The 16501-nt window shown below is 46.0% G+C and overlaps 1 protein-coding gene across 1 annotated transcript in view; it reads left to right on the forward strand.

Annotated features, from left to right (window-relative positions):
- The window catches only part of CACNA1B (calcium voltage-gated channel subunit alpha1 B), a 306849-nt gene that overhangs the window by 216706 nt on the left and 73642 nt on the right, over nt 1-16501 (forward strand). Inside the window, exons 20-25 of the mRNA XM_080403088.1 lie at nt 3753-4574; nt 5819-6033; nt 8171-8291; nt 11707-11836; nt 13362-13421; nt 14675-14781. Of these exons, the coding sequence (XP_080259214.1) occupies nt 3753-4574; nt 5819-6033; nt 8171-8291; nt 11707-11836; nt 13362-13421; nt 14675-14781 (1455 nt within the window). The remainder of the gene's footprint in view (nt 1-3752; nt 4575-5818; nt 6034-8170; nt 8292-11706; nt 11837-13361; nt 13422-14674; nt 14782-16501) is intronic.

Raw genomic sequence — 16501 nt, forward strand, 5'->3', positions numbered from 1 at the left:
CAGCCCCCAGTAACCAACTGACCCAAGCACTGGGGGAAGCAGAGGAAATGATTTTGCCCTGGCTGATTCCCATCACTTCTGCAGTTCTTTGTGTTCCGTCTGCACAGGCACTGTACCCTCGTAGGCAGGCAGTTGTAATGGAACTGGATTTTGTTTTACTGTGATGTTCCTGTTGTGCCATAAATAAGTTCAAAAGCTCTCCTCCACTAAGAAGTACAGCAGAGCAACAGGATAGGAGGAGCTGTCGCACATGCCCATGTTCAGTTGCTGTGGGAACTTGCAGAACGTGAGAGTCATATAAATTTAATTGGACAAGCAGGTGACACGTTCCCTCCAGTAGCTGCTGCTTTGGCTCTGAAAACCCTAAACAATGTCCCTAGAGGGACCAACCTGTTCGATCGCTTTACCTCCATTTCCTACAGCTGACTTTATGTGCACTGTCACTTGCGCCTGATATTGTTGACTGATTTGAATATGATAATGAGCTTGCAGGCAGGCTTTGCATTTTCCTGATTGTGTTTTTACTGTGCTTCATATTTCTGAGTTTATTTGTGCGTGTGCGTGTCTTTTTATGAAGAAAGAAGAAAGAATGCAGTCATTACCTCTGAACCTGCTGCTCTTTGACTTGTTAGTAACCAAAGCCAGTGGGTGGCTGTGTGTTGTAGTCTTTTGGCAATCACCTCTTCTGCTTGTGTCAGCGTTAAGGATGCATCTCATTTCTGGATGCTGAGAAATTCGAGTCTGTAATGTCAGTGTCTGATTTAAGGAAGGGATTTTAGCAAAACAGGCTTAGTTAATATGTGCATTACTTGGTTTCTGCAGATTCTCAGTGGTGTATGTACCTGGCAGCATCTTTCAGTTAGCCATGAGTGAAGTACAGTGGAAACTTTAGCACCTCAGAGATAATTTAAAGGCTGATTTATGTTCTTGGCCTAACTGAAACACAACTAAAAAAAAAATCCTCTTGAAGTGATACATCTTGTGTCAGAGCCAGCAGGTTCTGAGTCTCTCCTCTGCACTGTGTGATGAATACCAGCCCTGCATCCTCAAGCTTCCTCCTCACCATACCCAGGCTGGTTTAGGAGATTTTCTTTATATTTTGGCTTTGATAGGCTCAGTGCAGGCACTGATGGAGAGGCTCTGTCCATGAAAGTTGCCTGATGATTCATTGTGTGTTTTACTTTGGAAAGTCTCTGCAGGGAGGCTGGGGCTTTGTGTCCCACCCCTGCGTGGTGCCTGCCTCCTGGAAATGGAGCACCGGGTGGTGCACGGTGAGCAGGCGGTTGGGCTCTTCTCTGTGCTCTTAGTTTTGTAGGTAAATTGAAGGCTTCAGTCAGCGTAAGGGCAGTTTCCCAGCCCTAACTCGTTATTACTAGTTATCACTTCAGTGTTGACAGCTCGCTCTGGCTGTTCAAAGCACAAAACAGAAGCTGGTCCCCACCCCAAGGACTTTAATTATAAAGTGAGAAATGTCCCCTAAGAACAAATGTGCCTGGTGGCCTGCACCGAGGCAGCGCTCGGGGAGCTCAGACACGCATCGACACATCCCTGAGCTGTCCTGTTTTGCTGAGCCTGTGTGCCGAAGAGAAGGCTTGTTTTTGTAGCCCAGTTCAGTTCAGTGCAGCAGATCTGGAGCACTGCAGAGCGAAGCACTCTGTCTATCCCAGAGGATGCACGGGACAGCCCGGGATGCCTGTCCCAGGCAGCTCTGTCTCTCTGTGCCCATCTCTGCTGACTGCAGAGAGCTGCACATGCAGAGTGCGTGGCTTCTCATGGGAAATCCTTGTACCGGGTGGCAGGTCTGGGCAGTCAGAGGGTTTCTATGTTGCTTGTTAATTCCCCATAAAACCAAGTATACTTGCTGATGAGTGATGCCTTTTCAATCTTTTGTAATGTTGAACCAAAAAGACATGGCAAGGTATTGCCTGCTCTGATGAGGCTGTTCATCCTTGTGCCACAGTTACTGGGACAGCCTGGGGGTGCTCTCCTCTGATGAGGAGCCTGCTCTCCCTTCGATGTGGGGTTTTTGGTGAGTGGGGCTCTAACTGATGTCCCCAGTAACTTCAGGTATCATTTTTGTTTAGAACTGTGATTTTCGTCTCCCGTTCTTCTGCTGTGGTGTAAACGGGGCACTCAGCTGCTGGAAAATTAGTCCAGAGTGCAACTCTGGGCAACGGGGGATGTAGGTTTTTAGTTTTGGTGATTAGCTCTGCTCATTCTGATTTCTGGATTAAGTCAGATTCCTTCACATCTGCCTGGGTGCCCTCATCCCGTCTGCAGTGAGCTTTTAAGTAGCTTTTTGTCTTTTTAGCAGAACCAGGCAGCAGCACCTTCTGCAAAGCTGCAATCCCCCAGCAGAGCTGGGAGATGCAAAGCCTTTCCGACAGCTCCCACCGTGCGACATGAGCCCGTCTGAACGCCGCCTCCCCCAGGGTCTGCGCACGGCAACAGAGCCTGACAGTTCGAATCAGCACATACACACACAAAAGCTGCTTTCTTCTGTTGTCAGGGGAGCCCAGAAAGTACATAGGGAAAAGACGTCTGCCTCCCGCATGGGCTGGGCGCTGGTGAGCCCCACGCGGCCCCTCCAGCTGCAGAGGGCAGGCTGATGTGTAGTGAATGGAGACATCTGAGCAGGCTGGTGGAAGGAAAATGGTTTTCATGTCTTTGTCAGAAGAAGTTTCATTATGGAAGAAAATGGGTGCTGATCCTCCACCAGGCTAAATCCAGAAATCCACCCTGGAAGCCAGTGGGTTTACTGTGATTTCATGCAAAAGCAGCATTTGACTTGCAGTCTTTAGGAGGAAAGAAAAAAAGCTGTCCCTTCCTGCACTGGTCAGGTAGCGACCCATTGGCACCTGGTGGTCAGAAACCAAGTGCTGTGCTGGAAAATCAAAGCATTACGGCAATGCCAGTGGATGTACCCTCATCATAGTAGATGCCAGAGGCAGAAAAGGGTAGGTCTCATCAGAGGGTGAAGGTGTTCTCATCACATCTGCATCTATGGATGACTCTCCCAGTCCCTGGGGTCTTTTGACGGTACACAGAACTGTTTTCCTTTCTCATTTGTACTTTTCCAGACGCCGGTGATGCTTGGGTTGGGTGGTCCATCCTCACCTTGGAAAGTTGCTGCAGGTTTAGAGCACCAGCTCTCCTGTGCTGTTAGCCGACAGGGCAGCGCAGCCCAGAAGGTGACCCCCCGGCTGTCTGTAAGGGGAAGGGGCTGGTGGCAGGGCAGTCAGCCGGGGGTCCTCGAGGGCAGATTGCATTTCCCCTCGCTCCTCCTGCCAACCTAACTTCTCCTTCTTACTGCTAATCTGCTCATCCAGGCATTTCCAGGCAGGGAGAAAGGTGCTGTTGACTGTGGGGCAGCCTTATAGGCTGTTCAAAAGTTCTGGTTGTACTAGGCCATTTTTGTGTGCAGAGACTCTAACCCTTCAGACTATACCTGAGGCTTCCAGCGGGGATGGCTACCTACTTGGTAGAAATCAAGAAAACTCCTTTCCAGAGGGCCTGTTTCATAGTGCCTAATGCATATGGGGGCAAACTAACACTGATGATCCTGCTGCCTTTCCCTGCTCATGTTCTCCACCAGCCATTTTCTCTCCATTCCTACAATTTCTCTGGCTCAACCCTCTAATCCCCTGTCTCAGCTGAAGTTGTCCTCTTTTTTTTTTTTTTTTTTTTTGGTTGTTTTTTAGGGAATCGCTGTGAAGTTGGATACTAACTTTTCACCTTCTACCCCTCCTTAGCAAGCAGCAGAACTCCTCCAAATCCAAGTCTGTTTGGGAGCAGAGGACCAGCCAGATCCGGATGCACAATTTCCGAGCCAGCTGCGAGGCGCTGTACAATGAGCTGGATCCAGAGGAGCGGGTGCGTTACGCTACCACACTTCACATCAGGCCAGACATGAAGACTCATCTGGATCGGCCACTGGTGGTAGAGCCGAGGAGTGAAGGGAGGAACAACATCAGCAAGCTGAGCCCTGTGGACGTGCAAGAGGTGGAGCAGACTAAAGTTAGCTCTACTGATGGGGCAGAGGCTCCGCGAAAGCACCACCGACATCGGGATAAGGACAAACTGGGAGAGCAAGAGAAGGGGGATGTGACTAAGGATGAGAATGGGGAATCTGGTGCCAACAATAAGGAGGAGCGGCACAGGCAGCACAGGAGCCGCAGCAAAGAGGTGGAAGGGGGGAGTAAGGAAGGGAAAAGTGATCGCAACAGGAGTCAGGAAGGGGGAAAGAGGCACCATCGCCGAGGGTCAGTGGAAGAAGGTGCCGAGAAGGAGCACCGTAGGCATCGGACTCACCGGCACTCTGCTGAACGGCAAGGCAAGGAAGGCAACGGGGCAATCAATGGGGCCAGGAGTGAGCGGCGTTCCCGACACCGGGGAGGGTCAAGGTCTGGAAACCGGGAAGGAGAGCCCGGCTCCAAGGGTGAGAATGGAGAAGAGCCTCACAGACGGCACAGGTTCAGGAACAGGGCTCTGTCAACATACGATTCAGTGGAGAAGGAGAACGGGGAGAAGGAGGGGGAGGCTGGCGAGAAGGAGCACCGGAATCATCAGCCCAAGTAAGTGAGTGCTGCGTGGCCAGGCTTGTCCCTGGGACAACTCGAGGGGCACAAGGCCCCAGACACATTTCAGGGAATTACTCATTCCCCTCCCCATGGCATTCCCTGCTGTTGTTCTTGTACTCACACCAGCCACCGTTGTAACCTGCAGCTCTGTTTTGTTTAAATCTGTAATGACAGAGGCTCCCTAAGGTGACTTCAGTCCATGATGGCCCATAAGAATAGCTCAGGTTTAAGGAAGGAAATATCCATGATGGAAATACCAACAGACCCTCTAGGACATAACATCAAGCAGAGAATTTCACAGCCTCTGAAGGAAGTTTCCGAGGGACATATTTTTAAATGGCATACAGTCTTGCTTATAGCCCTTTGGTTTTCTGTTTTTTGGGGCTTTTTTGTTTGTTTTGTTTTTTATCGTGAGCCTGTCAGCTGCATCACCAGTTGTCGCAGCACATGGTTTCTTCCATTAAGAACAATGATGTACCCCATTTGATTTAATTCTCATGTAAGTCAAGTGAGAAAAATAGTATTCGTGAAGCATTTGGAGTAGTTAATAAAGAAGGATAGATTGCCTTTGTAGCTTTATTAGTCTGATGGAAAAGAAATTTCACTGGGATTCTTTAGAATAGAGTTCATGTCACTGTGGAGAGCTGTGAGTGGCACTGAGATGATAATTTTCCTGTCTATATTATTCTCCTTTCAGATGAATTTCAGAACACTTTGCATACTGTTTTAGTTTGATCATGTGCACAAGCTCACTTTCCTCCTCACTGAAATATAGCTTCTGCTGTAGAGGATTGCAGAAGCTATTTAGTTGCTTACAGCAACGTTACAGAATGGTTTAGGACTGGAAAAGAGAATCACCAGATTTAAATAAGGCCTCAGGAGAACATTAAGAAGCAGAATGTCAGACTTCATTCAGAAACCAGCTGACGCTGGAAAGCTAATGTCACTGCTACATGCAAGTGCCATGTGGTCCTTGCTTATCAACCTCAGTTCTGAGTCTCATTAAACCGAACAAAATGATGTTCAGTGGCACAGTTCTTCTTAATGTTGTGCTTGGATGTTGGAAAGGTCACATGCTGTGCCAGTAGTAAGTTGTCCTGCAATCTGGGACTTTTCTGCAAAGCACTTCCACAAAGAAAGCAGTCTATGAAACCGAGCAAGAGATGCAGCATCAGGGCACATATTTTATCTGCATCCTTCTTGGGCCATATTTAATAAAATCTGGTTTTCTACCTTAGGGAGAATCAGTGTGAGATTGAGGCTAGTGGAAGCGTGAGTGTCCCTGTGCACACCCTTCCCAGCACCTACCTGCAGAAAGTGCCCGAGCAGCCCGAAGATGCTGACAACCAGAAGAACGTGACGCGGATGATTCAGCCACCTCTGGACAAAACCACCACTGTGAACATCCCTGTCACTATCACTGCCCCACCGGGGGAAACCACTGTCATTCCAAGTGAGTGCCTTTGTCCCCCTGCTTTTTGCTATGAAATTGCCAGAAAAGAGCTAACTTTCCTAGGAGCTAGCAGCACACACTGGGTGATGGGGGCTCTCCTGGCCACCAGCATCCTTGCAATAGGCAGGCAGGAGAACGTCATATAGGCTCTACAGTTCATGTAGCCTGCAGGAACCCAAAATGAATTCCTGGGTCACCTGGTGGCTCTGGAAGACACCACGTAAGGTTCCCTGGAGATGGCTCACCCAGAGCAGATCCACAGATCTTTACATAAGAGAAAGATGAAGGAGCAAGAAAACCAGCACAATGTTAGTAACTGGGAGCGGTGCAGCAAAATAAGCAACTTGTGTAGCAAACCGGTCGAGAACTTGTGAGCACAGGAGAAGGTCCTCTGCTTTATCACCTCCCTTTGCTGCCATGCTGCAAGCTCCTGCTCCCACAGCGCTGTGCCACAGGTCCCCTGGTGTCCCAGGGGCCTGGCTGACCCCAGACCCCTCAGCAAAGGACAGGGGAGGCAGTGGCGTTGCATTCAAGCCCACAGATGGAATTCACGCTCCTTGGCGTGTTAGCTGACCCCGTCGTGGAGCAGCACATCTTTCATGGCTGCACAGCTACCAGAGCACCCACCTGTGACCCTGCCGCCTCGGGCTTCTGCAGGCTGTGTAATTTTAGAGCTTCTTGCGGCCCCCTGCACCTCGTTTTCAGCAGATCCACCATAGCTTGCCCTTTTCCAGAGCTCTCTGCCCTGGGTCTATCAGCAATAGATTTACGCCGTTTCACAGATGGTCCCAACATCATTGTGCCCCTCGTCTGCCCCGCAGCCACCAGCCTGTTGTGACCAGCTTGCGGCTCATCCCTGACAGCAGAGGCACAGCCTGGAGAAGTCTCAAGAGCTGGGGGTACAAGGAGAACTGCAGGGTGAGATCCAAGAGATCCACCTTAGGTTGCAGGCTGTCGAGACTCTGCTTTCCAGGAAGCACAGCCAAAAGCTAGTGGTTTCTATGCGTGCTTTTTCACTGTGTTTTCAGCCACACGAGACTTGTCTTTCCACCCCCTCATCCCTCTTCATTCTTCTTCTTTCTTAAATGGTAATTTAACTATATTGCAGTCCTGAGTTCCTGTCAATCAAGATTTATTAGGCTCTCTCTTTCCTGGTCATTTCCTCTGTATCTGGCTTGAGATACAATAAGAGTTTATTGAACATGTCACTCACACACAATGAAATGTCATTTTGTTGCAAAATAAAATAAAAAGTAATAAACCCCCCTGCACCCAACACATTGTCAGTGGGTGGGATTTTTGGATTCTAGGTTCCATGAATTAATAGACAAATATGTATATCTGTGTAGCAAGAGAATCTGCAGCATAAATGTTTTCCAGTTCATATATTGGAAATTATCTTAAGTAAATCACCCTATAAACTCACTGCAAGTAAACTTATGATGGAAATTATTTCTAACTTTTGGAAGTAAGGTTCAGAACAGTTTTCTAGAAAGGGATCATGTAAATTAAAAACCTGATGTGAGATGGAGCTTGACACCTTTATACATAGAAACCTCTGCCAAACCTGGGGTGCACTATGCAGGCACAGAGCTGGGGGGTCCAAGAAGTCCCTTCCAAGTCTCTGTTCCTAATGCTGGGAAGTTCAGCAGTTTTAGTCCCAAAATTATTAAAGCTTGTCTATGAATTTGTTCTTCTACATATTCCAAAGCCAGTCATGCTACAGAATTATGCAGTCGGTTAGACTTTTTTGCTTTCCAAGGATCCCTAGCTGATCCTGTGTCCCTAATAATTTATGACATTTGGAATGAGATTTCCATCCCCAGTTTGGCAGCTCTTGTATATGTAAGTGTAAGGTTTCTTTGTCTGCGCTGGGCATCTTCATTTCCTGGCCATTTCTGAGATATTGCTCATCAGTGCAGTTAAGGAGTATAATTGCAGTGTGTATCGTCCTGTAGTAAATAGCGGTGATAATAATCAAATGATTGTTCATCACGTTTAATCAACATATTCAAAGGCTGTTTGCTATCCCAGCTGCATTGTTTGCATATCCAGCTGTTGTAGGCAGCCTGCTGTGTGAAGACTGCAGACACATTTTTAACTCTCTCATTTCTGTCTCCTTCGATTCATATTTCAGTGAACAATGTTGAATTTGAGGGTAAAACAGAGGAGAAGAAAGACATCGATGACTTGACGAAAAATGGGCCTAAACCAATCTTGCCTTACAGTTCCATGTTTATCCTAAGTCCTACAAATCCGTAAGTCCTCTGACTCCGCAATACCACTCACGGGTTACAGGTACTTCAGGCATTGGTATTTCAAAGCAATAACATTAGCTTGATCTTCATCTCTGCCAGTCAAACACGTTGGGAAATTAAATAAAAGCTCATGTAGGCTGCAGAGCAGATGCTGCCTTTCAGCCAGGCATTCCTGGGGGAATAAATTTCCAGGACAGGGAAAAGAAGATGCTTTAGGCAGGTCCCTCTGATGCTCAGGTAGGCAGTTATTTGCTCTGCTGTAGATCACTAAAGGGTGGGAGCATGGACTGTCGCTGGGTCGTTACGGACATTATCGGGAGAAGCAGATTGGGGGCTGGTTTTGTTGTTGACACATTTTTGCAGGTTCCTCGGCGGGACCTCATGCTCTTTCCGTGCCAGTACCATTGCATCAGTGAAAACTTTGAGCTTCTGGGAAACCTGAGTGGTTTTCATTTGCCAAGGCTGAGAGTACAGCTTGTGGGATCTGCTGGGATTACAGCATTGCTTCCGCTTCAGGCATCTCTACCTCATGGGGAGCTTTGTACTCAAAGCCTGTAAATACTGAATATGTCGCTCTGAAGGGCTGCAGGACTAGACAAGAGCAGCAGGGGTTGTAATAATTGTAGCATGAAGTCCTATGAGTCATTTTAAGCAGTAACTTAGGGCAACATAGGGCATTTGAAACTTCTGCCAATGCAGAGATCTGCTAGGACCAGATGTAATCATTTCTCTCTGGCTCAGGTAGACATGTTGCAGATTCTAGATGTTGCTTTCTGGGGTTGTACTCTGTGTGCTCAGATACCGAAGGTGAACTCAGGCCCTTCCTTTGGCAAGATGATTTAAGAGAAGAATGGGTGCTGCTGCACCTCCTGCTGCTCAGGGCTGTGGCATCCTGGCTGCCTGTGCGGTCAGTGGAACAAAATGGGCTGCTCCGTGTACTCATCTTTGGCATCAGAAATGCCTCTGTGGTGGAAGTCATGGTCTGACACCCCTGGTCAGTAGGCAGGCTGAAGAGTTTCTTTAAACTCAAGTGCCAGCTGAGTAGTTCATGCTACAGTCCTGAAAGCTCCAAGATGATACAGCTGTGAGCAGAAGGAATTCGTCACTGGGGGAAGTTAGAGACTATCTGTCAGTGCCAGCCGTTAGGGAGAATGACCCCAAACTACCACTAATCTAATCTCATCTCCAAAGGAAATGAACTGAAAACTCAATATCTGATCCTTCTGCCTCAAACCCGCAAGAGAGACGCTTGTGTTTCCCTTCTGCCTTCCCCAGCCACCTGCCAGGCAGACCTCAGGATGCTTCAGGAAAAATGAGCCAAAAACCCAGAAAGTTGCCCCTTTTCAGAACACTGTGATAGCATCGTGCTATTTCAAATACAGCAACGTGTCCTTTGAATTCATGTGAAAGCGTTAAATGAGGTGCACTCATAATGTAATTATACTTTCTGGGTCAAATTTTAATTAAGGAGCTTGGCCCCTGCCTGGCTGGATAAGGAAAGAGTTATTTCCCTAATATTTGGTAGCTCAAGCCTCTTTGTTTTGGAGTGACCACCAAAAATGAGTGTTAGCCACAAAATGTCTGCTGAAGGCAGCACTGCAGAGTGGGAAGCTGGATGGTCCCAAGCCCAGAAGGGTCTGAGATGAGGAGTGGACCGGGCAGAAAAAGAAGCAGAAGAGGTTTTTTTCATGTGTGTCTTCTCTCACCATGTCCTACAGTTTTGACCTTCCAAGCATCACGGTCCAGGGTTTGGCATGTTTTTTCAGTTGCCTTGCAGTCTTCTGCAGTGCACATACCCCTTCCCCAAAAGCTGTACTAAAAGACCATTGAAAAAACAAAGTTCACTGGAAAAGACTTGTTATAACACAGGGCCAAGGGGAAATAACAAGACAAAGACCAAACTCTAGGAATGTCAGCGGCTTGTTTTTCTTCCTCTGGGCAAGATTCAGACCCAGCTGGATCCCCTCAGGTGTTTTGGCTGGTGCTGACGTCTCAGGAGAGGTCTTTCTGTTTGCTGGGGTATGAAGGTTTTCATCACACCTATTGCAAACTATATCCCTTCCAAGCCCTGCTGGGGATGCATGACCCTGGTGCTTCTAGTGGGCAAAACAGTTCTGAGAAGCGTAAATGAAATGTGTTACTTTCCAAGTGCCACCACCCCATTAAAGCAGACATGCATTTAAAATGAGTTCTCAAGCACCACTGGCAGTTTGCAAATGCTCCCACATCTCACTGCTGGTTATGAATGGTGAAGATCTGAAAATAGGGTCTTGTTATGTGTCTGATGAATCGAGTTTGATGCAAGAATTATGGTTACAAATGTTATTGAAAATGTTGCCTTTCACTTCCATGAATTTGTGGAGCACGTAGATGAAAATCATCTTCTCTTGGGCTGATGACCCGGAGTGAAGGGATCCACAAAAGCACTTTTCTTCATGTTATTTTGTATCAAATCTGTTTCCTTGGTATTTGTAACTCTCTCTCATTCTGAATCCATTAGCAAGCCAGAGAAAAGAGATATATAAGTAGATGTGAAAAATAAATTTTAATTCTAACTGTTCAGATATTTGCTTAGAGAAAATGTGATACAGTAACTTAATTATATTCTCAGATAACAAAGTTGTTGGCAAGTTACACATATAATTTGATTCTCGGGCAGAACCAAAGTCCTTTACTCAGCTGACAAATATGGTGCAAATGTGGAGTTCTCTGTGCAGTTAAGTGTTAGTGAATTGTGGTCAAGGAGAGTTACCAACTGAAGTTTGTGAATAATTTTGCATTGCTTAGAAATTGAGGCATTTGCCACTCAGACATAATTTGTGAAGAAAAAGATTAGATTAAACAAATATATCACTAAAGTATTTGTGCAGCTTATAAAGCATATCTTAGAATAAAGTGCAGGCAGAAGTACTTGGCAAGAGAGAGTTTGGTAGAAATAATACTCATAGTTACAAAGCCAATTTCAGCTAAGTCTCAAAGTGCATAGCATATATCTCAATTTTAAAGGGATTAGTTGATATTAAAAGGATTGAAAACCTCGTTTTGAACTCACAGGACTTTAGCCTGTGAGTTCAAAGTGAAAAGGATGGGGGAGTGTATAAACATAATTTGTAGAATTGAGTCTGAACACTTGAAAGCACTCAGTGCCCCTTTGATGGGTAGGTAGATGTCATTGCTTTGCAGAGGGGTAGAGAGCGGTGCGGAGATGTTAAGTGTCTATCTTTAAATCCCACCACAGATCCATTGCAATCGAGAGTTTAAAGCCACCAATCCTGGTTTTTATTGTCTTACCATTATTGTAATAGGAATCCTAAGGTGGTATTCCTGACGAACGTTGTCCCACTAGCCTTTCGCAGCACTGCGCCTGGCTTCCAGCACCCGCAGTAGCCCTACCATGTACTTATGTTGTTCGCAGGATTCGGCGTCTGTTCCACTACATCGTCAACCTGCGCTACTTCGAGATGGTCATCCTCATAGTTATAGCCCTCAGCAGCATTGCCCTGGCTGCAGAAGACCCTGTCCAAGCCGAGTCACCGAGGAACGATGTAAGTACCAACCGACATGGCCAGAATAGTCGTCGTGCTTCTCCCAGCAGTTGTGCACGTGGCACATCCGTTCCCGTCTCCTAAGGGTAGCATGGTGCATGGGCAAGTGAAAAACTGGAGCTTTCTTTAATGACATACTCAAAGTAGCTTGTTCCACTGTCCAAGGGCTCACAGTTCCTGTCCCCTTCTGCTGCTTCAACCACATCCAAGGTTGAGAACTTGGAGATCACCAGGTGTTTGGCTGGTGTGAGTTCCCTGGAAGGAGCCTACGCACCCTTCAGCAATGGGAGAGGCTTCCCCACTCATGAGGCAGGGTGGTCCTGCCATCCCCTGCTCCTGCCAAAGCAGGGCTGAGGAGGGAAAACCAGCCATAGCTTTTTATCTTGGTGGGACATAGTAACAGTCTCCTAGAATTAGTAGCAAATTACTGATCCGTGGATGCCAAACACACTCGGAGACGTTGCGGATGGGTGCTGTTATGAGCAGGAGTAGGAGTGTGCCATTTTACATGACGGCATGCTGCCCAGGAGCGTTCGTGAAGTAGATAGCTGGGCATCTTTTTTTGAGCACATTCACATGGGGACATTGGCACAGAGCTGGTTACAGTTGCATGACGACTGAAAGTCTACGGAACTGAAGATGAAGTATAGAAATTGCAGTATGCAGTTGCCTAATTTTGGACTCTTCTCAGTGTAGATAGTTGTAGGATGTGAATATTGTGATATTTATATTGAGTTCACATCCATTCACTATGTATAACCATATGAATCTGTGATAGGTGTATCCCATCCACAGAATTGTGTTAAGATTTAGAGATCTATAGATATTTAATGGACTGGTATTGCAGTTACCAGGATGTGCGCTGAGGAGTCTGTGTTCATCCAACCCCTTAAATTAAGGAACTGAACTGCTCCAGAGCACAGGTCGTCAGACTGGGTCAGAGCAGGAATTGCCTGGCCTGGCCTCCTGCTTCTGGACGTGGTCAGTACTAGCGTTTTGCAGAGGAGGATCCACAAACCCCTGTGTCTGTATCCGTAATGAGCTGAAGAAGCTACAAGCAATCTCTCTTCCTCATCCTTAATAACTGTGGAAGCAGTTTTACAAAAAAGGATTTTATCACTCTCTTAAACTCCCAAGGTCTTTAATAATACTATCATCAGCTACAGCAGAAGAGAAACCCAGGCTGCTACACAGATGCTGGCAAACAAGCTCTTTAGGAAAAAAATATTCAAATATTTCAATTTGAAATATCTGTTTAGCCTTATTAAACCTGCCATATATGCAGGTGCACTGGAGCAACCCATGGGCATGCACCCTGCAGTCTGGCAAGGGCTGGAAAAAATGCCGCTGTTTAAATCAGATGATTCAAGTTTGTGCTTAAGCTATTTGAAAGCCTCCCATCAGATGCTATTTACCCATTGTAGCAAATAGACCATTGCTAGAATAGACTTTTTACTCTTCGCTTAAGTGCAGATTATTGCAGTGTGTAGTCTCCCCCTAACATGCATTTCTTTTCCCCACTTAGGCTCTGAAATACTTGGATTATATATTTACTGGTGTCTTTACCTTTGAGATGGTGATCAAGGTAAGAATTTTTTCCAAGCAGAAAGGTTCACCTCTTTTGGATTTACACTCATCTACTTGTGGGAAGCTGTAGGAAGAGGGTGGAGCACGCAGGGGCTCCCAGGGAGGTGGTGATGATGGGAAGCTTTAACTCAGGAACAGCCAGTGCAACAACAGATGCCTTTCTGTAGGGGCTCTTCTATTTTCTTTAATCTCACATTTTATGGAGGAAAATAAGTATATCTTTAGTAGCTGTGGTTGTGTAAGAGGATAAGAAGAATGCAGAAGAACGATGCAGAAATGCCCGTGTGTGGCTAAGGACCTGGGAGCTGTTAGACATTACTGAGACACGTCTGATTCTTCCCTTTTCCTTTGATGCTGGTCAGGAATATTAATAGCAACTGATTCTTGGTCTGTCATGTCACGAAAAGCTGAGGTTTTATCTTTTTACTTCACTTAGTAAGGTGATAGGTTTTGCTAAGACTGTGGACAGTAACTTTGCAGAAAGCACAATTCTCATGAAGTCAGGATTCATTCTTAGGGTGACAACGGAGTTAGGTATTACTGTCAGAGCAAGATGCAGAAGAGAAGCAGAATAAAAATCAGATTTTCCCTGGTTTGCTCAGTAGAGGGATTCGAAGCGAGGTGAGGAAAGCAACGTTATGTGGGCAGTTGTAGAGCTCTCAGAAAAACAGATCAAATGTCTAGCATGGATCTGGAGACTCAGCTGTAGATCTTGAGCAGCACTGTAAGGAGAGACTCAGCCCCGTGCAGAAGCCAGCCGGGCTGCCGTGCTGAGCAGCATCCTTCAGCAAGCGCTGGCAAGCAGGTGTCTGACTGTTGCGTTTGGCTGTGGGTCTCCCCATCCCCGCTTTGTGTTTGGTTGTGTAATATCCTGGGCCAGTTGTTAATTCCTACTAATCTGGTAGGATTGGGGTAGAATAAAATTAAACTATGTGGACGTTTCACACGCAGACTGCTGTTCCATGAAATAATGCACATCTGTACGAAGATTGCTATGCAGCGGTTAGTGCTCTTGTCTCTTGTGCTTTCGGTTATGGTTTATTGACTTCAGCTTTGCTTTTGATGGAGCTCTCTGGGCCTCTTAGAGCTAAGCACTTTGACTAATCATCTGGATGTTGCCCCGCTGCTGTGAAGCCCTGAAGAAGAGTTTGTGAAGGGTCATTTGATTGAGGACATTCCTCTGTGCTTCAGTAGCATTGATTCGGTACTTGTTTTAATAAAACTCTTTCTTTTCATGTGTTTCCTCTGAAGATGATTGACTTGGGGCTGTTACTCCACCCTGGCTCCTACTTCCGTGACCTGTGGAATATCCTGGACTTCATTGTGGTCAGTGGGGCCTTGGTGGCATTTGCCTTCTCGTAAGTACATTTTCCTTCATATCTGAATTTTGAGGAAATAAGTTGCAGAGGAGGCAGGACCCTGGCCTATAGATCTTGTTGAAGTGTAGCGTTTGTGGCTCTGTTTCTCAGTGAAATGTTCAGTTTCTGCCGTTTATCATCTCATGGCTCTGGGGGAAGAAAAAAAAATCCCTAAATTTGTGTTGAGGAATCTCTCGAAAATTCTCTCAGCTTTAGGTTGAGGCCATTCACTGCTCTTGCAGCCATTAAGCCAAGATTTGTGTGGCTGTATCTTTTCTAGGATATACTGTAACGGTCTGTGGCAGTCCAGTGTTTTCAGGCAATTGTTTTAAAAATTGTTCTTGCTATGAAAAAATAGTTGATGAAATTAGCTGATAACTCAGTGAACTCTTTACAAAGCATTATTTCTGGAGTCACAGATCCTTCTGGTTGATATACCTTCAGTATTTCTCTCTCCTCCTCCTCTCTCATTCAGCTTACTTGTATTTCCAGAGAGTTTAACTTCTAGGGTTAAATGCTCCCTCCCACAAACACAGCTCTCTATTTTTGACATTAAATAATGTTTCATGTTCTTCTCTAACGTCATGGAGGATTTTGAGTGAGAGACACAGAAGAACTGCTTTTTAAAAATGAAGATTAACTTTTCATTTGAGCTTTTTCTCTCAGAAGAGACCAGAGGAAGAGCAATGCAGGTTTTTCAGAACTTAGGGAGCTCAGAGTTGGATGATAGAAAGAAATTTTCCACGTGTAGTTCTGGGCCACAGAATAATTGTATTGCAAATATTTTCCCAAGAAATTCTAGGAGATGCCCTGGAAACAGGCTAGAGGACTTGGCCAGTTTAATCTTCTGCTAAATAAGCCTTGAGTAATTACAGTGCACATTTACCAGCCCATGCCCAAACTCCACTCACCTGTTTGTTGACATGATGATTACAGAAGGCAAAGAAATTGTTTTACTTGCTAATGAGAATTAGCAGCTCTTTACTTGCTAATGAGAAAAAGCATTCACCTTTGTCAAGGAACTGCAGAAGCGTGTCTAGTGTATTTTAGACTGACAGTCATTTTTAGGCAGACAGCCATATCCATTGCTCCTTTTTATGTGCTCTGCTGATGAAAAATGCTGCCACGTCCCTTGCAGCACAAAAAGTTACTGGGACCTTTCTGGTGAGGTTGGCCTGGAATATTTCTCAAGGCTTTTTCATGTTCTGAGGTGGCAAAATCCCTTTCACAATAAGGCTGGAAGATTTGAATTTTAGATCTTCTATTCTTCATAGAAAATGTTGGACAAAACGAGTCAGAGCTAATTTGCCCAAGGAGCGGATAGACAGAAGGAGAGGGGATTGACATGCTGGCACGATTTTGGACCAGTTGAGGAGTGGCAGGTGGTGATATTGGGATCTGGGCGCTCTGTGCCAAATCCTACACCAAAGAATTGTTTAGATCTTGGAGAAAGTCATGTCCAATAGAAGTTTTCCAAAAGGACGCTGCCCTCCCCTCGTTAAAGACATTGTCCCTATTTATTAGAAATTTGGTTTTCAGAGGAGCTGAGGGCTCTGTTGGAAGCAAGATTGGCTTGAGATGGAATTGCTGGTCTGGTCTGGTGAATGTCTTGCTTATCTAAAATTTGACATCCAAAACTAGGCTGCTTTTTAAGCTTGACTAGACATGTGTGTGGCTTAGTTTCCCTGCACAGGAACTGTATTAGGGTAACATCTTTCAG

Source organism: Falco punctatus (assembly GCF_963210335.1).
Source record: "Falco punctatus genome assembly, chromosome: 9".
NCBI lineage: Eukaryota > Metazoa > Chordata > Aves > Falconiformes > Falconidae > Falco > Falco punctatus.